General features: G+C 36.9%; 1 protein-coding gene and 1 long non-coding RNA gene across 7 annotated transcripts in view; one reads left to right on the top strand and one right to left on the bottom strand.

The window, feature by feature from the left end:
* Positions 1-7,800, bottom strand: part of LOC123614500 (uncharacterized) — a 56,341-nt gene extending 48,541 nt beyond the window's left edge. Inside the window, exon 1 of the long non-coding RNA XR_006721897.2 lies at positions 7,678-7,800. This is a non-coding gene — a long non-coding RNA (uncharacterized LOC123614500). The remainder of the gene's footprint in view (positions 1-7,677) is intronic.
* The window catches only part of DSC1 (desmocollin 1), a 274,987-nt gene that overhangs the window by 239,084 nt on the left and 12,838 nt on the right, over positions 1-23,065 (top strand). For 5 of the 6 annotated variants that reach the window (XM_074352204.1, XM_074352203.1, XM_074352202.1 and 2 more), the window contains 10 exons: positions 7,687-8,006; positions 8,362-8,542; positions 11,107-11,191; positions 12,470-12,672; positions 13,898-14,014; positions 14,851-15,006; positions 18,375-18,519; positions 19,679-19,845; positions 20,300-20,434; positions 21,794-21,979. In XM_074352204.1, the coding sequence (XP_074208305.1) occupies positions 8,480-8,542; positions 11,107-11,191; positions 12,470-12,672; positions 13,898-14,014; positions 14,851-15,006; positions 18,375-18,519; positions 19,679-19,845; positions 20,300-20,434; positions 21,794-21,979 (1,257 nt within the window). In that variant the 5' untranslated portion in view covers positions 7,687-8,006; positions 8,362-8,479. Of the gene's footprint in view, positions 1-7,686; positions 8,007-8,045; positions 8,543-11,106; positions 11,192-12,469; positions 12,673-13,897; positions 14,015-14,850; positions 15,007-18,374; positions 18,520-19,678; positions 19,846-20,299; positions 20,435-21,793; positions 21,980-23,065 lie in introns of those variants that run through there. The other variant, XM_074352208.1, reaches the window with a different exon arrangement.

Genomic DNA, 23,065 nt, shown 5'->3' with positions numbered 1-23,065 from the left:
TCAGAATAATAGTAAAATGAAAGACTGAGCATAACCATTCAGGCTAAGTTGAGGTAAAGCTGAGCTTTTTCACTGAACGTGAGTCCTCTGACCTGTCCTGGGAGAAGGACAGTGTGCGCCCATGCACATCTTCGAAGTACAGACAAGCGTTCTCAGAAACATTCTAGTTCAAATTCACATGTGGAAACTTCTACCAAAAGACAAAACAATTTACAGAGTGTTTCTCTATTCACACAGGGGATCAATCGTGTTGTGTTTGATCATGCAGAGCAGTTTCTGTTCCTGTTTTCATCTCTCTAATTATCTTCCAGTATATAAGAAATAGTGGTTCACAGCAACCATTGTAAAGGCCAGCAACCTAATCCCTCATCTCACCCTGTGGCCCACAAAGCAGCAGCAGGACCGTGGAGATAGATGACGGTCTGCTCAATTAACCTTAGATAAGAGCAATTCTTAGGGGCATTTTATTAAAACACTGATCAATAGACGTTTGTTTTTATTACATCGAAAACAAACTGCAGGAATTGGGGGATGGTTTTTATTTTTAGTTCAAAAGTAAAGATATTAGAAATGATCCCTTTGAGTGTGTATCACATTTGCTATAGAAGTGACAACACGTGTATTTCAATCTAGCCAACAAATCAACTCATAAATCTCTGGGTGAATTTTGTGTTTTTTTTCTTCCGAAAATACCAATAGTTTCTCAGGGAAGAATAGCGTTGCACTATCATCAGATTCAATTTCAAAGTTATGAAAGGTTATTAATTAAGTGTAACAACCTTCTTATCTTAAAATGAAGCTCCGTCGAAGAGAGTTTTAGTTATTAACGTGTTCGGTTTATTCCAAATGTGCCAGTTTCCTTATAGTTCCAAATATAATGCCAACATATTAACAGAACATGTACGTCATTAAAAAAAGTTACAATGGCTTGGCAGCTGTGAAAACATCGTCAGGAAAGTAATTCAGATGAAAATTAGAATGTCTTACTTATCAGAAGCAGGGTTTTTAGTGAAATGATAAGATTAAATCTTGGTAGGATATTTATTTTTGCACTCACTGTCAGTAAGAATACAGATTGTTACTCTGCTTTTGTGATGGAAGTTGGCTTTATATACCAAAAGCCATTAAATTCCATTAAATTTTTTGATCTAGAACTTCTGCTTGTGGGACTCTATCTCAAAAATAGACTCCCAAATCTAGAAAAGGGTTTATCTATCAAGATGGCCTTTATAATAATGAAAAATTAGAAACAACTTAAATACTCAATGTTAGAAAATGGATAACTCAATTGTAAATTATTTCTTTGAAAAAGTTTGATACAGTCACTAGCAAATCTATATAAGCCTTGTCATAACATAGGACAAATGTTTGTTTTATGCAATTAAGGGGACAATACATGCTACAAAATTATACTTATAGCACAGTGTAACAACACTAAAACTTCTATACACAGAAACTAGACTGGAAGATATACACTGGAAATTATGTGAAGTTTTCCCTGCTGATTTTCTGTCTGAGCAAAGGTTAGGTAGTGAGTGTATGTATTCTTATGTTTAAGAATCAACATTTACAAATATGATTGTTACTATATAATATAAAAAACTGACAGTAAGATTCTATCAGTTAAAAAAAAAAAAAACATTTTTCAAACTTTTAACTTTGAAAGCCACAAAAGAAAATAATAATTGGCAGAAATATCAGGAAGTGAATAAAAGTCTGAAATATTCATTATGCTCATTTCAGCAGGATTTTAGTCCTGACCGTATCATATGAAGTACTTTAACTACGTTTCAAAACCCATAGTAGATTGTGGGCTCCGTGAGGGCAGAGATTACGTCTTCCAATCAGCAACACCATGGGTAGTGCTTAGGATGTAGAAGATGTTAATGAATGACTGATTACTGAGGGGACAATTAAGAAAATGTCGGTTTAGTGGACATCTTTTGATTTGCTTTTCTAGCCACTATTCCTCCTTTTTCTGTCAACAGATGACAGTCTCTGGGCAAGACCTCCTCACCACTTTCTGCCCATATGGTCTGGCCATCCCTTGACTTTAGGCTTTGGGGCAAGATTCGCCAGTGGGATTGTGTTTTGCTCCAGCTATTCAAAATAAGATAAACTCTTTCAACTACCAATTTCTAAACGATAGAATGTAATCTTGGAGCATCTGGTGACCATCTTTGCCTCCGCACTGAGTGAACCGAATGATAATGAAACCAACACAAAGAAAGGCAGAGCTCAGAGATGGAGAGAACCAGTATCTTGGTGACGTCATTGATCCCTTGACTTGAGCTATGCCTGAATCTAGGAGATCCCTGGACTTTCCAGTTACATGACCTGACAAATTCCTTTATCCTCAACAATTCCGTTTTGTTTTGTTTCTCTTAAGCCAGTTTGGGTTTGGGGTGTGTGCTGACTAGAGAGAGTTCTAAATTAGACGTATTTGTGCTGACATTTCTTTTCATAAGTCTGCCAACAATTCTGATAATAATGGAAAGTGGTTACGTTAAGCAAAGTTAATCAATATTTTGTGGAAACAGCCCTGAGAAATCATTGCTAGTAATTGTCAGTCCCTATGAGTTACTTCTAATTTTTAATAACCTTATACCCAGATAAAAGTTCATGAGTTCACTGGAATTGAAGGGGCTTTCTGCTGCACACTGAACTCCTGAGACCCAGATGTCTTTTCTAGTTGACTTCTTTTTAATTTGTCCATACATTTCTAATCTTCCATATTAGGATCACATACCCTGCTGTACCCTTGTAGCTTCTGTTCTCTTCTGTCATGTATACTTAACCCCAAGTGCCTTGTTAGGCTTCATCAGTGTATAAGGCATTCCTACCAGTCCAAAGACTTTTGGAATAAATTGTCTCACCTGACAGAGATAATGATTCCATCAGTAAGTGGCTATTTTGAGGACTTGAATTTATTCATAACCAGCACTTTCTGCAAGTTAGCTGTGGATAAACAATTTTGATGAAATTTAGAGCTGTATTTCTGTAAGACACATTCTTTGAAATTCATGGGAAGGTATATATTCCTGACACCTCAAACTAAAATCTAAAAAAATGCAAGGATCACAAGGATCTTTCAATTGAAATCTTTTTCTGTGTAACTTTAGATCTGTCGTGGAAAACTGATTATACAATATTTACATATTTAAAGTAAATTCTTCATTTTTACAGAAGTTTTTGAACTCAGCATGTAATCATGGTCTCTCCTTAATTTCTATCTAAATTGCTAAGATGTTTAATATTTGCTACAGTATCTCCTTTTAAATTATATTTTGAGCTGGAAAGAGAATTATATTTGTGTCCTCCACAAAGTGTGCCTTTTAAAATAATATTTCCATCTTCTTTTCTGTACATGGTGCTCATCTCATTATGGAGGGCAAAGCCCAATATATGAACTTTTAAATATTTCCTCAATGGATAAATATGTATATCTTTAGACAGTTTTTACATGAGAACCTGGATTTGCAATAATTTTGTTTGTTTCCATTAAAATTTAATCTCTTTAACTTTTTATTACACACTTGGGCAATTATATGGTATAAAATATTATTGCTCATAAGCCAGACACTGTTCAAAGTGCTTTCTAAGTAATACCATGTTTATCCTCATAATAGCCTATAAATTAGCAGCTATTATTGTCCCCATTTTATAGATGAAGAGACTGAGGCACAGAAGGATTAAGTCACTTACCCAATGGTATATTGCTAATAAGTAGTAAAGCCAGGAGTTGAACCCAGAGTCTAAAGATCTTAAGTACTGTGCTACACTATCAGTCATTCAGTTATGCTATTAATTTAGGCATAGATTAAAACAAACAAAACACAACAAACATACTTATAAAAATAAAATACAGCTCTTTCTGAATAATCTGATGGCAGGAAACTTAAAGGGATATTTTATTTTCATTTAGCTTGATTTAGGATAGTCAGCTTCACTGTAATTTTATTTTATTGTGATAGTAAATTGCTTTCCTATAAAATACTTCGACTTTTAAGGAAGCCCTTGTGTATAAGTAGCAAATATGGGGGAAAATATTGTTGATGTGATAGATTTGCAAGTCAGTGATTTGGAGTTAATGTTTATAAAAGATTTTTTTATTATTATTACTGTCAAGAAAGCGAGCTAATTGGAGGAAAAAGCGTGTAGCAGGCAGGCTAAAAGAAGTACAATTTTTTTAAAAAATCACCTTTCCAGGATCCATGGAGAATATTCATTCAAACTTAGCAATGCCTTGTATCTTTTTTTACAGGCCAATACCTGCTAATTTTTTCAGAATTGCCAATTTAATTTTTGTCAGAATGTGGGAAGATGTAATGATGACTTCATTAGCTGAAAAGCATAGTCCCAGTTTCTAGGATTGAAGAATTAAAGAACTTGAGTGTTTGAATTCAGAAATATATATATGTATATATATATATATGCACATTATTAAGAACATTAAATATATATGCTTATTATCTAAGTCTATAGTTAGATAATTATGCTGAAACACACCCAGACAGAATTACACTTGGAGCTACACGTATACATTTAGGTAATTATTCCTATTTCTATATTACCATTCTTTTCTTTTCTCCCAAAGTGCCAAATATAAAAATACCCAATTAAAGTGATTTTATTTTCTCATTGAGAAATCAAATTCCAGTGCAGATACAAAATACATACTTATTGGTGGATGTACCTTTGGCAATAAAATACTATGAGACGTCATTTAGTTCATCTTCCAGGGCCTTTTCCTTCCCAAACCCTCCTGGCCTCTAATTCCAAAGAAGCAGTTATGTTATCATTTCCCTCTCTACATACACTGTCAGGTAAGCACAAGAAACTCTTTCATCCTTCGTTTTTCAGCAGCATGGGGAGTGAGCTATAACTTTACTTTTCAGTTAAACATGAGACAGAAATATAAGCAGCAAGAGCAGGAAGAGTTAATTTCAAGTATGAAAATTTATGAAGTAGGTAGTTTAACAGCCGTTCTACTTGACAATAGAATGACTCTCACAAAAGAGGCCAGATGCCCCACAGTATTCTGGAACGGCTGACTGTAATTAAGACGTGTAGGTTATAACTGCTTCTCAATACGTTCCACTGGTCTCAGACTGGCTTAATGTTCAACAAGACAGGATTCTCACATACCTGATCATCATTTTCTGCTCATTTTCAATATATTGATACACATTTATCATCAAAATAGCATGAGAGCAAAGAGTAGCACTTTGGTGGCAAACAGACCTGGGTTCAAATGTTTGCTTCTTCATCGTCTCTGGGTTAATGGGAGAAAGATGGTTACTTACTTTCACATGGTTTTACCATCTAAAAGGAGCCCTCATTGGACTGTTTGGGAGGATTCAGTGAAATGCCTGTCGTGGCTTCTGATTCTTAGCAATGGCTTGTTAAATATGAATTTTAGTTCCCTCTTTTATACCCCAAATTAAACAATTACCATTTGAAAATATTTACCCTCCTTCCATAACTTCCATCACTGGTCTTGTGTGTGATTGATATTGAGCTCACTGAGTTGTGACAGGAGAAATGATGCTATAGTTTTCATTGCAAGGGTCATTAGTGTTTAAAAAACTAAGCTTGATAGAATATTGTACTTTTAGGCTCGGATGTCCTGTAATGTACAATTAATTTGGATGAATGGAGTGATTTTAAAAAGAGTTGGTCTCAGATCATAGGTGTTCTCAAATAAAGATATTCAAGGAAAAACATCTCGTGAATAATAAAAAAGAATGGAATAAGAAAATAATTAGTATTTATATTCCAAGGGAATTTGTTGCAGAAATAAAACAAGCAATCCCAAAATTTTTATGGAACCAGAAAAGGCCCAGACAAGACAGAGTAAGTCTTGAGAAAGAAGAACAAAGCTGGAGGCATCATAGTTCCTGTTGTCAAACTCTACTACAAAGCTACAGTGATTAAAATTGTACGGTATTGCACTGGGGTGGTAGCTGCCAGAGCAGGAATGGAGCCGCAGCAGCAAAACTGAAGATCCCGTGTGTCTGACCAGCTAGGCCTGACTGTAAAGGAAGATGCCGGTAGTGCAGTGAACCAGGCCTGGTAGCTGGAACCACGCAGGCCCTATGTGCCCATGGAGCTGCAGGCCATGAGGAGGGGGCGCTTCCCCAGCCCCACCTGCCAGGTTTGGAGAGGCTTAAGGCCTGGGTGCACAGGGGCGGGTGTTGGCAGACAGGTGCTCCCCAGGCCGTGAGGCTTCCTGAATGGGCTGCCGGATGAGCATGCCAAGGGTGGAGGGTGCTGGCCAAAGGGTGCTACTTCCTCAAGGAGGGCAAAGAAGGCCTCAACCAGGATGTGCTCTACACAAAGTACCGCCTAATATTATTTTTTTTAAATAGTATATTACTGAAACAAAAATAGATAGACACATAGATCAGTGGAACAGAATGAGAGCCCCGAAATGAACCCACACATATATAGTCATTTAATTTATGACAAAAGGGCCAAGAATATACAATGGGGGAAGGACAGTCTCTTCAATAAACGGTGCTAGAGAAAAACTGGACAGTCGTATGCAAAAGAGTGAGACTGGACCACTGTCTTACACCATATGCAAAAATTAACTCAGAATGACTGACAGCTTAACATAAGACCTGAAACCACAAAACTAAAAGGCGGTAATCTCCTTGACATAAATCTTGGCTGTGATTTTTTTTTGAGTCTGATACCAGAGGCAGAGACAACAGAAGCAAAGATAAACAAGGGAGACTAACAGCAAACTAGAAAGCTTTTGCACAGCAAAGGAAACTATCAACAAAATGAAAAGACAACCTACTGAATGGGAGAAAATAATTGCAAATCACGTATCTGATTAGGACAAATATCCAAAAAATACAAAGAATGCGTACAACTCAATAGCAAGAAAAAGCAATCTGATTTAAAATGGGCAGAAGATCTGAATAGACATTTCTCCAAAGAAGACATACAGATGGACAATAGGTACATGAAACGTTGCTCAACGTTACTAATCATCAGGGGAATGCAAATCAAAACCAGAATGAGATATCACCTCATACCTGTTAAGATGGCTGTGATCAAAAAGACAAGAAATAACAAGCGTCGTGAGGATGTGGAGAAAAGGGGACCCTTGTACACTGTTGGTGAGGATGCAAATCGGTTCAGCCTCTATGGAAAACTATGGAGTTTCCTCAAGAAATTAAAAATATTACTACCATTTCCAGCAATTACACTTCTGGGTATTTATCCAAAGAAAATTAGAATGCTAATATGAAAAGACATATGCACCCCTATGTTCACTGCAGCATTGTTTACACTAGCCAAGATACGGAATCAACCTACATGTCATTCTTGAAAAAGAGTGAAATCTCGTCATTTGTGACAACATGAGTGGGCCTGGAGGGCATTATACTAAGTGAAATAAGTTGGACAGAGAAATACAAATACTCATCGTCTTACGTACATGTGGAATCTCCGAAAATAAAAAATAAAAAACCAAGCTCAAGCTCATAGATACAGAGAACAGACTGGTGGCTCAAGAGAAGAGGCTGGGGCTGGGGAGAGTGATGGAGAGTGGGAGACATGGGTGAACTCGTTTTATATTTTTACTTTAGATAAATTGAGCTTTTAAAATTTTAAAGAATACAGTAAGAAAATTATACCCTCGCTATTTCTTTACTCACTTACTTTCATAAGGTCTAGGTACACCGTGGTCAATTCCTGTGACAGCTGGAGAATCGGAGCACAGTGGGCAGACAGTAAGAAGGAGCAGACGCAGTGCGTCCGTGCAGTTGCTGCCCTAGACTGGAGTGCCAGGTCCCTGGCAGGACTACAGCCCAGAACCACAGTGCTGTGTGTGACAGACTACACCTAAACACTCAGATGGGGAGATAACTTCTGACGGATGTGATCACACATGCCTGTGTGTCTCCGATTTGCCAACGGCAGCTGAGAAGGCATCAATTCCTTGCATGGAGTTCGTGCACAGTCTATGTTTGTACCCAGAGGCAAGGCAGGTTAATAAGGCTAAGAAGGAGGGGAGGACGTGGGAGTGGGTAATAACTGGGGAGGACTTCAGAGCATCAACCTGGGGGGAAAAGGAGGAGGGCCGAGGACTGAGGGTGTTCCCTGTCGCTTCTGCCTATGTGTCAAATGGCAGGAGAAATTTTGAAAGCTGTGAGGAGGAGCTAAGTGGCTGAGTTTTGGGGTGTCTTGAGCCCCGCCCTCCCCACTTGTAGGAAAACCTCTTGCCATTCAGAGGTAATTGAATTGCAAGGGCGAAGACTGACTCAGGAATAGGAGCAAAGCAATTCTGCTGCTCCTCCTCCTGTCATTTTTACCACTTGCCTCCTGACTCTTCTCCAAACCAAGCTCATCTGCAGAATTCCCTGCACAAGTGCCAGCCATTGGGAGTCTGCGGAAGCCGCCCTGTGCATCTCAAGCTGCCCTGTTATCCAGCCACCATCCCTGACCATTGGGACCGCTTCTGATGGCTGTGGCCTCCGCTGCCCCAGGGAGCATCTTCTATAAGCAGCTCCTCTTCTGTCTCCTGGTGAGTAACAACCAAAGGATTAGGGAGTCCAAGCACGGTACTGTGCACTTCCTTCCTTCAGTCTGGGCTGGAGAGTAAGGCGGGAGTGGAAGGCGGAGAAGGTAGACTGGGAAAACAAAACCAGGTCTGAGGGAAATTCAAGGAAGAGTTGAGAGACTTGTGACCTGGGAGGGCGGATGTTTGGTTTGCTCAAGCCAAGATGTTAAAGGTTTTCAAGGGAATCCGCTGTTCAGTCTTGTTGTGGTGTTTTTCTAAGGAGTCGTGGAATGAATTCACTCCTCAGGCATTTGGCCCAGAAGGTTCTGAGGTTTCCTTTTGCTACTAGTCATTAAATAGGCTGTAGTTATTTAATGTGCTCAGTTCCACTAAGCTGGGAGAAAAGGAAGACGATTCTGGGTGGGGAGATGAAATAGCCAGGGCTTTCTTACTTTTACCCAGGAAGGGCTAAGGGAAGGGCCGAGCTCTTAGTTCAGGCAAGGCGTTTAACTTGAAAAAATAATAATAGTAAAGAAAAATGTGACAGTCATGGGAAACATAAATTAACTTGGCTTCCACTTAGGTATTTAGTAGCTTTGTAACTGTGTACTCAGGTGCTCATTTTTCTTTGGTGAGGAGTGGGGAGAGGGGAGTTGTCCCATGTCTACATCTGGCATTTCTGAGCATCAAATTTCCTTCTTTTTTTCATTTTAGCAAAATATTTTAGCTTCAAATTATATTTTCAGGATCTAAAGATTTTATGACATGGGGATAAACATTTTCTCCATGTAAGTAATACACTATGTGTGACTGATGGTCACAGTTTTATCCTGTAACTGCATGGTTTGCGGAGGGGGTGGCATGCTCAGAGATTAGTATTAAGTTGAGTTAGTACTAGTTAGGTAAAATGTGGCGAAAGCTTTCCAAGATACTCAGCCAGATTTCTTGTACTTTTAGTCTCTGCTCTGTCCAGTATCCTTTGGCTCATCCCCTGCCCATCCGTTCATCCATCCCTGTAATGACTAAGCAGCTGTCTGACCTCAGCTCCCTCCAAATAACTAAGCTGCTCATTTAACCTGAAGACTGGAATTTTACTTCTGGAGACCTGTATTAGCTTGTCTGCAGAGGCAAAACCAACGAACTGGGGGTCCTAGGGCAGGAAGGAAAAAAGATAGGGGTATGAACAGGAATGTGGATGTATCCTATGAGAATAATGTGTGTGTGTATATATATATATATACATACATATATATATATATGTATGGTATATAATAATGTAGGTATATATATGAATAGGTATATGTGTATATTTGTGTTTGTGTATATATATTATATATATAATTACAAAATGTTCTTTCCACATTATATATTTTTTACTCTGAGAAAGTTCTTTAGGTAAATTTTAGTTCATTCCCTGACATTAGGAACAAAAATATTAAAAAGTCCGAGTAAATAAAAAGTCTCATGTGTTTTAAAAGTGGTTATTCAAATTAAAGCAGAATGCAAATACAACTTTTAAAAGTCCAGGTTTTTGTATTACCTGCCTAACAGAATCTTTGTACAATTACAGGCTGTTTATATCGGCTGATGCAGTATCTCCAATAGACTCAGGCTAAGTTAGAAAAGAAATGTCCATCCATCCATAATATGGTTGATAGTCTGTCTTCTTTCCTTCTCCCAATGGGTCCCTTAACCCTAGAAATACGTCCTCAGAGAAAAATTGGTTATAAAATTGACCTTTCTGTTCTAGGTCAATTTTATGTTTAAATAATAAAAAGACAGTCATTTTGAACAACAGAAGAGGAAGCAAATAAACAAAATGACAAGAAAAAGAAATAAAAATAAGTTTTGAATTTGTAGACACTTTTAAACCGATAGCTTTTATTTTTCAGATCGTCTCTGCCTTCTTCTCTCCTTGAACTTGGTATATAACTTTTTAAAACAATAGCTGTGTCTTGAATTTAATTAAAAATCTTTACCCTACTGAATTACCCTCTATATTTTGAATTGTATTTCTTTTTAGACTAGTTTTGTGAATGAGATTATTTAGACTTTGGAGCTTGTGCCAGCCGGTCCAAGGAGTGATTTGAGACCAGTGAATATTTGTGGGTGCTGTTCTTTAGGAAGTTAAAAGCCATCCTCAAATACTTTCTTGACTTAGTCAGCTATACCTCAGATTGTTCATGGCTGTGAAAATGATGATTTGTGTACAAATACATGGTTATTATATTACAGAGTTAAGTACTTTCTTCATGCTAAAAAAACCAGAATGGCATTTATGAATGGCCTGAGAGCTGATACCCTCTATATAAAGTCAATGGTTTGTAACACATTTTCCTAAAATGATGCAGTACAATTTAGGTCCTAAGAACTACTGTTCACTTTAATTTTTTCACTGATACTAAGGGACTGTGGTTAAAAGCCACTTTTTTTTTGTTGTCTCCTTTTAAAATGAATTTGTAAAATACTGAAGGATTGGAGGATTCATTTATTTCAGAAATCGACAATATTTTTGTCAATAAGACAAAACTATATTGTGAAAGTTTGTGGTCAAATGTAATTCCTGATATTATTTTCTTTCTTTCGAGGTTTTACTATTGTTTTGCGATGCTTGCCAGAAAATTTCTCTCCAAGTTCCCTCTCATCTTCAGGCTGAAGCACTTGTAGGCAAAGGTGAGAAATGATGTTAAGAATTTCATAGTTTTAACTGCTACAGTTAGCTGCGGGCTGCTCTTGTAAAGTTTGGGATTAAGGCCATAGGGTAGTTACTTGAAATTAAAATTCGACATAAAATGAAAGACAAACTACCTGGTTTGGGGTAGTGATTAGAAACAATCAAAAGCACCAAGTTAGCTGTATGCTTATCTTGCCAGGAGAATTAGCAAACATCAGAGGGCTAAATTATCTTAGTTTAGTACAAACAAAGCAAGGCACCGATACCAGAAGCATGTTTTAATTTCCTGTGACTATCTGCTGCCAAAACTCCAAAGCCGATGTTCTTTAATTGAATAGATATAAAACAGACGCATCAAAGTTTAAATGCCAAAATAAAATTTATGCTTAAAATTGCTTATAATGACCAGGTACCCAGCAAGAATTCGTGTGATCTATTTCACAGAATAACTTCAGAAAGTCAAATAAAATTGTTAAGTAGTCTTATTATCACAGTCACACCTGAGGCATGGGTTGGTTGTTCTGAGTCCAGGAGTAACATTTCTTTCATCAACATTTCTCATTAGTCTTAAGTTTACATCTAGAAAAATATACCTTGAATACATAAGTGGTATTCTTCCCAAGGTAGACAATGCTTTGCCCAGCGCTTTGAGGTTTTAAATTAAGCACTTAAAAGATATACAGTCTGTACCCAAAGGGCACATAGTAAATATGCTAAACGTATCAAATATGAATCTGTAAAGGAAATATTTTGATGCAACCACTAAGGATTACTAAGCATTGAGTTTATCAAGCCTCCAAAAGATATTACAGAATGAGTACTTGCAACATTACTGTGAAATATTACTTAACTATGGACCTCTTTTCTTATTTTTTGCAAGATAGTTTTAATGGTCAGAGATTATTGCAAACAAGTTCAAAATCTACTGACTTCATACAGTTATACTGCATATAATAGAAAATGACAAATTTGTACTTAATGTATAAACCCATAAGTAAAAATTAAAGTGGAAACAATAAAACCAGTGAGATTAAGAAAATATTTTGTGTCTATTCATGAATTAGTTAATGATGAAAGCAGTGGAAACTGCAACTCCATTAATTTAAGTATTTAATTTTTATGGCCTCTAAGTTCTACAATAGAAGGCACTCAGTGTATTCCCAGGTGTAACCTCTCTCTTTCTGCTTCTCATGCACTGACTGGAAGTTGTCACTCCTGTAAAACTTGTTCTATTCTTGTTTCACTGTACAAATTACTGTGAAATTTCTTCCTTGCAGTGAATCTGAAGAAGTGTCTCCAGTCAGCCAGCCTAATCCAGTCAAGTGATCCTGACTTCAGAATTCTAGAAGATGGCTCAGTTTACACAACACGTGACCTCACTTTGTCTTCTGCAAAGAAGAGTTTTTCCATTCTGCTTTCAGATGCTCAGAGACAGGAACAGAAAAAGATAGACATTGTACTGGAAGCAAGAGGAAAGAAGGTATATGAGGCAAGACTTGAGCATAGTAATCCTCTTACAAGCACCCTCCATCTCATGTATTTCCTTCCCTGCTACAGTCATTGTTCTTGTGTGCTCACTTGCTTCTGTTCCACTTAGAATTAACGTATGTAAAGACTAGACTGTTTTTAAGGAGTAATAGAGCTATTTGCAATGGCGTGAAAATGAACAGCTCTGTAGCCACGGTGCAAAGTCAGAACAGCAGAGGTTTCAGATAATGTTTTGAGGTGTGGCAGTAAGAACAACCAACCTGGGGAACAAGGCAGGGCAGGTGGAAAACTCAGTGGAGACTCATTCAGGCTGGAGGTGTGGCCCTCCGCCCTGAGTAGCTCTCTCCCAAGTGACTATGACTTTAAGTCTCTCTTTAAAGCAGAGATGAGGTCATCTACAATTTATTGTCTTCTTGATAGAACATTCTAGAAGGTCCCTCTCTTCAGAGAATGGAGTATGGCCAGTCCACAGAATGGGTTTGCAAGTTCATCTTCTTGCAGTGAGTGGTGGTGATCGGGCAGTGGGAAGGGAGAAGGTTACTGGAATTCACATAAATCTCACTTTCAACAAACTCTGCACAATTAATTTTTTCTTATTAAATAACTTATAATAAATGATTCAATTTATAAGGCACTTTCCCAGCTAAATTCCTTTTGATTACAAGAATTCACCATCAAATTTAGAATGTGCTTACATATTACATATGCTTTTCATTTGTTACAAATTTAGACTAAGGCTTACAAAGCATTAATTTATATGCAAATTGTGAAGAGTTTCCATATCACAGAAAATAAAATATGTTGGACCACATGCTGACCTGTGTCTTTACGTAGGTGTACAGATGCTTTGCACCATAGCTAGTATTTTAACAAATTTTAGTTGTACCACTACAAGTGGAATAAAATTAATTCTCAAATATCTGCTAATGGATTATCTTTTTTTTAGGTGATCTATACTTCTCAAGATAGTATCTTTCACCAAAATCCTATAAATGTTCTGGTTGGTTCAGTGATTAAATCAGGAAATAGGTGCAAATGATTCTTACTCTGTGTATATATGTGTGTGTGTATCTTGTTAATAAAACACAGAAATTGTTTGGGTGTTGTATGTACGTGATATTATGTACAACCCTTACTTGATTCTTCATGCCGATGTCCTCGGACAGTGCCTAGAGGGATAAGCTCTGCTGTATTTCTTCACCTCTCATCAAATGCAGATTCCTAAGAGACATCCCAAAGACGCAGTCCTCAGGCGAAGCAAGAGGCGATGGGCCCCTATTCCGTGTTCGCTGATGGAGAACTCACTAGGTCCATTTCCACAACATGTTCAGCAGGTACAGTCCATCTTGTTCCATTTTATGTTCAAATTTTGTTTCTTTTTGAAACTTTCCATTTGAATTGACTCAGGGCTTTGACCTGTTGGTATCAGTGAGGACCATCTATTCACCAGAACCAGGGTCCTGCAGAAGAGAGTCTGTATATTTATCACTTTCCTCCAAAAATCATATTTAGCACTTAGAAACAAGTTGCATATTTTGAGTTTCTGATTCTCTTGGGTCTGCATTTTGATTCTCCTGAATACTCTACCAGACTTCAGTATTCACATACAGAGGACATGCCTACAGATTTCGCATAATTAAATTCTCCTTTTAGCAGTTATCCTCACGAAAAAAGCCCGTATTTCTGTTTACCAAGAAGTGGTATCACTGCCACATAACTGAAGTGCACACATAGGCCAACTTTGGAATTATGCAATTCACGAGGAAGTAATTATGGGAGGAAAGTTGCATTTTTTTCTACTTCTTTTTAGTCACAGAATTTTCCATTGCTAATAACTCAAAATCACTTTTGTTACTATACTTTATGTAGGAATAAGAATAAATGAATAAGAATTGTAAAGGCATATTCAGCTGCACTGTTTTTCCATCTCTATGTGGATAACCCAAAATAATTTGGGATCAAAGAGGTGACAGAGTTTCTGTCTTGGCACATTGCAGAATATGATTAAGAATTTTAAAAACATGGGGGTGGACCCACAGAGGAAAGAAAGAATAGGGGAGTAGGAAAGAGAGCCAGTGATAAAAAAAAATAAACTATCACAAGAGATTAGGTTGAAAATATTTATCACGACATATTTGTTCTTTCCCTGAATTTTCACCTATCGTTACAGGTTCAATCTGATGCCGCACAGAACTACACCATCTTTTACTCCATAAGTGGACCAGGAGTTGACAAAGAGCCCTTCAATTTGTTCTTCATAGACAAAGACACAGGGGATATCTTTTGTACAAGAAGCATAGATCGTGAGCAGTATGCAGAGTTTCCGGTAAGATTATTGGGTTATTCAGAATCATGTTTTCTATTCTTGGTTTAATATTTTCAGTACCACTTATTTACATATTAGAAGAATCAATTATTTGATTTAATATTTTAAGAATTGTTACTGTGTAATATAAACTTCATATTTCTGTTGGTGCCATGGATGAAGAAAGATAGTGGATATCCTAAGAAAGGCAGGGAAAGCTATAGAAAATATAATAACATTTTTGAAGGACAGGTTTTGATCTGTAGACTCCTGGGACAATAACAGTGAATTTTATTGTGTTTAAAGTTCCCTGTAATAATGTAGCTCAATTATTCTCAACCCTGACTCTATGTTATAAATCATGCGATAGTTGTTTTTTGAATGTACTGATGATCGAGCCAATTCCCAGAAATTCTGATTTAATTGTTCTAGGGTGGGGCCCAGGCAATGAAAATTTGAAGTCACCCGAGGCGATTCTAAATGTTTCCTGAGGTTGAGATCCCCTGCATTAGCCTCTTATGTTGCATTGACTGCCTTGTCTTTCCTTCCCTCTGACTGTCCTTCAGCAACAAGAATCTTGACTATCATTTAATTCCTTAGTAATACATTTACCCATTCATCTTATTCTAACTAATCTCACCCAAGGAAAAATTCAAACTCTTCTGAAAATTAAATCTTTAATTTTCCTGTTTCAACTTCACGTATCTCCTTAGTGTTCTGATGTCTAATCTGACATACAAAAGAACTTCACCGTGAGTTGTAGTGTGATGGTGAATGAAGCTGTTTAAGCACATGGTGTCTTGAATTCTGAGAGTGTAGTAAAGGAGTTCTTTGCTCAAGTAGCACAGGAAAGGGGACATATGGGCAGTCCAGAAAGTAATATCTCAGCAGACATTTGAAAGATGTGTAGGAACTTACGGCCGTATAAAGGCAGCCACGAAAAGTCAATAAACGGTGAGGTGGGGAGCGGTGGAGGAGATAGCTGAGTGCCCTAGGCAGAGGCATTAGCGATGGAAAGAACCATGGTTTGAAATAAATCTACAGGAACAACAAACCCTAGCTGAAGGCATCGTTTGAAGCTAAGAAAGGGTGTGAGATAAGAGCAGGAAGTAAAGATCACAGTGTGAAGGACTCGATAGTTGATGCCGAGGACCCTATTTTAAGGATTTCAAAGCTCTATATAAGGTAGTGAAATGTTTGAAGCAAGGTTAATGTTCCATTTTAGGGATTTCATAATTAAATAAAATGGTTGGATTAGAAGGACATAATTTCTTCATGATGTTTAAATGTATAAGTTCTCTGCTGGTTGCCCTGATAGCTCCTTCACAAGCAGAAAAGATCTAACCACAGAAGAAAAGGTCTTAATACTGAATAAAGAGCTGCCTGCCCTGGGCGATGCGATGTACGTGTCGTCTCTTACGGTACTGATAACATCTTGTTTATGGGGGTTGAGGTCTTCATCTGCTTCTCACTCATCAACCTGCTGTCTGTTTTGGCTTCTTCCCCAGATCATTGCCAGAGAGAATAGTTTAAAATGAAAATACATTACTTCACTATTTTTTGACATCTTTTAAAGGACAAAGGAATAAAATAGTTGGCAATTTTTGCTCAAAGTTGGGCTTTTGAATAATTTTCCCTTCTGAATTATTTGTGTTTCTCTGGTTCCCATTAACATGCTTAAGATTGAATTGGCATTAAGAAACACCAATTGCAATCAACAAAATTCATAAGGGGAAGTGCAACAACTAGATGTAAACATGGTGCCAGCTATAAAATCACTTGAGACAATGTGGAATAGAAAGAAGCCTTCTCTGTCAATGCAGAGATTAAAATTAAAATGTCTTTGCTTTTCTATCAAATCAGTTTTACCTATTCTTTTATACTGGAAAGCTTATTTCTCTGGAAATTAGTGGATCTTCAGTATCTGCCACTTTTCCTTTTAGTCTTGGGCAGGCCACAACCTCAAGATTGCTTTCTTCTCCCTTTTATGGACTGCTAATAGTTGTCTTATCTACCTCTGAGCTGTTGGGATCATTCAATACCATAATGTGGCCAAATCACTATATTAACTGTAAAGCTCTTTAAAAATATTCTGATGGTAGCTCAAATAACGCACATGCTCCAGAATTTTGTCCTCAAAGCTGGGGATTTTGATGGGATTTTCCAATTCTTTGCTTTTATCTAACTGATATAAATGTTAAGTATTAATAAATTATTGTGGTTTGAAATAATTTGATTTCATTGGTTTTTGGAAACAGTAGCCGCAGGTCTAATTCAGTTCCTATCATTGCTGCTCCCTTGTTTGCTCTCTTGTCCCATGTTGTATTGTTCAATCTTGGCTGGCTGGCAAAGAATTTTCTGGATGAGTCACACCATTATTGCAGTTGGAGGAATTTGTTTTAAACCATTCAATTCATCTGATTTTTAGGGATTTATATAAGGTCCTTTTTCAAGCTTTTTAAAGAAGAGTTGCAGAAGAAGTGAATTTTCTTCAATAGTTCCAAGTTATTCTGTGAAAGAAAGCAGCTGCAAACACTCTTCCTCTAGAATGTTGAGAAGAGTCTGGACTTTATAGGTTTGTAGGGAAAAATTGGTTCAATCCAGTCCCTTCTTTTCTATCCAGACAGAGCCTTACTATCTTGTAACGTGTGATTTCTTTTCCAGACACACAAGTCCGTCTGTTGTCTTCATATACACGTTGCTAATCACATTCTGTACACACTCAGCATTGGTGTCCCCGCTCTCTCCCTTCCTCTGCCCAGTCTGCACTGGATGCCCCACTCTCAATTCAGCGCCAAATTCAAGTCCCAACTCCTGCTGACAACTGTTTGCATTTTCCCAAAGATGAGAGCAATTTCAAAGATAAGGGCAAATTACAGTGCAAAAGGGCTAGAAGAGATGAGGTTCTTCAAGCTACCGAAGAATTCAAAGGGAAAATGACATCACAATAGTACACACATAAAATTTAAATGACACTCTTCTAACTCGGCTAAAAATATGACTAATCCTACTAAAGTATAGTATTCTGTTTATACTAATTATGACAATGTTTAAGTATATTATTATTGCTTTAATATAGAATGATGGAAACTAGGCTGCCAAACCATTCCTCTCATTGAGCTTTTTGAAACTGTTGCTTTAGTGACTAATTACGAAAAGATTCATAGTTTCTCTATCATAGGAACATAAGTGGATTCTCCTGAGTTAACCTAATTCAGACACAGACTGTGCTGGTGTGTTTTTTCTCCATTGGATAAGTTCTGAGCTAGATATGCCTTTGCAGATGATTTTTTTTTTTCAAACATTACGTCTCTCCCCAACTGCTAGGTTTAATTCTGTGCTTAATTTGTTCTTGAAGAATCAGCTGATGGGGGTTATCTACCTTTCAGCTCTATGCCTACGCGACGACCATAGACGGTTATGCACCCGAGTACCCACTGCCCTTGCTGTTCAAAGTCGAAGATGATAATGACAATGCCCCGTACTTTGAAAGCAAATTGACTATGTTTAGTGTGCCCGAGAACTGCCGAACCGGTAAGTTCACGCTTCAGGGAAAACATGAGATTTTTGCTTCCATCGAATTCCTTATTGATCTTTTAAACACAATTATGCAGAACATTTTTAAATGCTGGACTTTCAAGGATATGCTACAAAATTTTGTAGTCTTATAAGATCATAGGCTCTTCAAAGGCAAACCTTTTTGCACTCATTTTCCAGGCACATGTGGATGGCAGCTAAGTGATACATAAAGTTCTAGTGCATATGAGTGTGTGACAGACAGATGCTCTTTATTGTTTCTATTTTGATCGTGTGCATATGTGTCACAGATATATTTATAAAGCAATAGATCGTCACAATACATTTTCAAGGAGCCGGAAATAGATGATGGTATGGAAATGCTGACCTGGCTTGTAACAACCTATGCGTTCCTTTACTCAGTGCATTTTTCCAAACAAATTGAAAAACAATTTTTAATTGGCTTGATGTTCTCAGCAGCCAAGATTGTGACCTTGTCAAACCAAAGGGTATAAGAAGACTGTCTAGTTTATTCATAAAGTTGCTAGTTTTTATGTTGTTAGTTTTTATACCTCCTCATCCTGTTGTCATTATGTAGGCATATTTAATACTGTTTTCCCACAATAAGTGGTTTGCTAAAGCAGCGTTTCCAATACTCTGATTTCTGGGACATAAAGCTGGTCCAAATGACACTCAAACTGTTGCATAATGTTTAAGTCTTGTATATATTAACAATTCAGCACATTTATTAAAATACAAAAGCATAAAACCTTTGTTATCATATGCAAAGCTGTGCTCTTCCTTTAATTAACATTATCAAGTTGGCCTTTGAAAAGAACAAGCTATACAGAGAAGACACCATCCAAAAATGGTCCATGAACTGGTTTGGGAGGAAGAATTTGAGAACCGCTGTTACCATGGGTGGGGTGGATGTTCCCACGTAGACAGAATGCAAATCATATTATCCACGGTAGCTACCTAGTCGATGTTTCCAGGTAAGGGGCACTTAGAGTTTTGGAGAGCATTTAGATACTTCTCCACTTATCCATAACATTTAACATTAATCAACTGGTGGTTTTGAGAATATGCTACAGCAATGCCTGGATTTTTATTTTTGTTTGTAATTCAGTTGTGTCGCTGTTTGAAATTGTTGAAATTGTTGGATTTATCTAAACAGGAACTTCAGTGGGAAAAGTGACGGCCATCGACCACGATGAACCTGACACTCTGCATACTCGTCTGAGATATAAAATCTTACAGCAAATCCCAGATCACCCAAAGCATTTCTCCGTCCATCCAGATACAGGTGTTATCACCACAGCTACGCCTTTGCTGGATAGAGAAGTAATGAATTGCTTAATTCATTTCTCAGCCACTAAACTATGTTTAAACTGATGGCGAACTCCCAGGGAAGTCGCAGTAAGGCCCCCCTCTCCAGGAGTGCTTCCACGCGGGCTGTGCTTAGGGCTTCTCAGGACACTTCCTTTGTACCTACAGGGACTTGGGGGAAGGTGCAAGGTGCTAGACAAGGCTTCACTTGACGTCACTGACCTGGTTTGATGTGTGGATGCTAAAATAATTTTACATTTTGAAATGTTATATTAGAAACATCAACTTTCCATTGTATTGACTGACCTGTCTCTTATTCGATGTTTGTATTTGTGGTAGCTTTTTTCTGGAAAAAATTTCAAAAAAGAATTTGTACAATAATCAAAGCCTGAACAAGGGCTATGAGAATCACAGGTTACAGGAAATAGAAGTGGTCATCAGTGTACCTTTTCCCTGTTTTTTTTTTCAGAAATGTGATACGTACAAGTTGATAATGGAAGTGCGAGACATGGGAGGCCAACCTTTTGGGTTATTTAATACAGGAACAATTACTATTTCGCTTGAGGATGAAAATGACAATCCACCATATTTTACAGAATCTTCTGTGAGTATATCTCTGTATTCATTTCTCTAGATTCATTTACTTTTAAAAAAAATCTGAAATTTGTTAGCTCACAGATTACACATTTTGGTTTTAATAGCAACGACTTCCAAATAATACTCATAGGAAAATATGATTTCTGTACAAATAATCAAAGTGGCTATTATTCCTGGATGCAAGGAAATGAATACTCTCTTGGCCATCTAATTGCTTTCTATCCCTTGAGTTTATTCACGTGTTCAGTGCTTCTTGGATGTCAAGCTCTGATATCAGATTCTTTGGACTTAAATTTCCTTTACAGTTGTGAAGGGGAAGAGGACATCTCTCTGGTGTTCTTGACTCTTCAACTTTTTAAGATAACAGAGGGGCTAGTTTACATCTTCTGCTCTGCTGGGAAGTCAGGAGTACAGCCATCTATGTGCAGTCTCTTCCCGGGTTACCCATGAACACACGCTGACTTAGGAACACACAACACAAGAGGTGTGTGTAGGATGGTACTTCCAGGAAGTGATTCTTCTTTCTTGAACTTTTAGTAAGTCGTCTCCACTTTTCTCATTAATCTGTACCAGAATACAAGTCAAAGAAGGGAAAACCTGTAATGACAAGCACATCTATACAATATTTTTACATTAATCCCTATGATTTTTAAGGATATGTTTTATCCCTTATTTCATAGGAGGATGTGAAGGTCAGCTAAGTAACGTGTCCATACTCTCATACATACAGATGATATAAGAGGAAAAAGTGGGATTAGCATCTAGATCCATTATGTTCCAAAGGCTACCAGGCTGTCTTCCTTCTATGAATTCATTTTACATCTCTGGAAGATTCTGATTTACTACTTTTTTTAGTCTTTTTCCATAATCATATTTCTTTTTTAAGGGGTGTTGGGAAAAAAAACTATGATTTAATTTCTCAAAGAAGGGAAAACTTTTTCCTTAGAGTGTTTGCTAGTGAATCAAAAGTTAAAAAATAAAATTTATAGTTATCTTCAAACACTGAAGCCTTAATATCTTAATATAAAGCATTTTATGTATAAAATAGGGGTGATAGACTGTAAATACTGTAGAAGTACAGAATGGAGACAAACATGAGGGCTTGAATGATTAGAAAAATCACCTCAGAGAAGTTGAAAAGTTAAGACATGAGTTAGTCTTTGAAGAATGGATAAGATTTGAAACAGTAGTATCAGTTTATAAAAGAAAGGAGTGAGCTTATGTGTTAAACGTGTAAATTCTTCCCGATGTATAATTGCATATTTCCATATCACTTTGTTTTCTTTTTCTTTAAATATAACCTTTAGAGTAGAAAATCACATCAGTGAAACTATGAGTTTATAATAAGAAGAGGCAATGGTTTCAGTATTTTACAGAAGTAGAAGAAAACAGAATTGACGTTGAGATTTTACGAATGGCAGTACGTGACCAGGATTTGCCAAACACGCCTCACTCAAAGGCTGTATACAAGATCCTACAGGGAAATGAAAATGGAAACTTCAGAATTAGCACAGATCCAAACACAAATGAAGCAGTCTTGTGTGTTGTTAAGGTAAAAAAAATATATATGTAAATATATATGTATCAAGCAATGCTTTACAAAGTTCTAACCTACACTTGGGCATATACATTATATATGCAGGAATTATTATATATAGTTATAAATGGAAATTACAATATATAATAATAACTATATATAATAATATATAACTATACATATAGTAATTCCTGTATGTATATAACTAGAGTGTTGCAATGCAATGCTGAAATGATTTTCATTGTTTTATACATAAACTTTATTATTATTTTTTTCTCATTTTCTCTTAGAAGAAAGGCATCAGAGGTGCAAAATTGATTGTTCTATGTATGAGGAAAACCAAGGCAGAGAAATATTGAATTAGTAATCAGATATTAGCCTCAAAAGGAGTCTTAGACACTCACTTATCTAAATCCATTATTTTATAGAACATAAGACAGCGAGAAAGAGAAGAATCAATATTTAAAGTCAGCCTCTTGACTCTTCAGTTCCCCTCATGCTCAGATTAGACTTTCAGCACTCTGTAATGCATTTTATAAGACACACCATTTACCGAATATTCAGCAGCTTTTCCCATTAATCCCACTGTATTTGGGGTAACCAGTGCTTTGGGATTTTTAAAATTTAATTGCAATTACTGGCTCCAAGAATGATTAACTGAACTTGTGTTCTTTCTGAGTCCTTCTACCCACAGCCCTCACTAACCTCTTGCATCTTTCCTCATTAATTTCTTGGAGACAGTCTATTTTCTTAGAAGTGATATGTATAAATTTTTCCTTCCTCGTAAGATTTTTAGAAAATGTCCCTTCATTATAATATTGCCAATTCTTTTTCTCTTTCTTTTTATTTATTTCTTTATTAAAATTTTTTTCTAGATTTATTTCTCCTTTTTTTTGTTATTTTGATAGAGTTTCATCTTTAATCATTTAACGGTTGCTTCAGGAGTCTTTCTGATTATTCAATTCAGGACCAAGCACTTCAATGAGGAATTAACAAATTCAAATACGATGTACTTTGAAAAGGTGCTGCTTGATATTAAATCTTTTGACTCAGATCCTCAGAGTAACTGCTCCATTATAGTCAAATTTCACATCCTAGTAG

The sequence above is a fragment of the Camelus bactrianus genome, chromosome 24 (genome assembly GCF_048773025.1).
Source record: "Camelus bactrianus isolate YW-2024 breed Bactrian camel chromosome 24, ASM4877302v1, whole genome shotgun sequence".
Taxonomy (NCBI): Eukaryota; Metazoa; Chordata; class Mammalia; order Artiodactyla; family Camelidae; genus Camelus; species Camelus bactrianus.
Note: the sequence above shows the minus strand (reverse complement) of the source record. Positions and strands in the feature narration are given on the sequence as shown.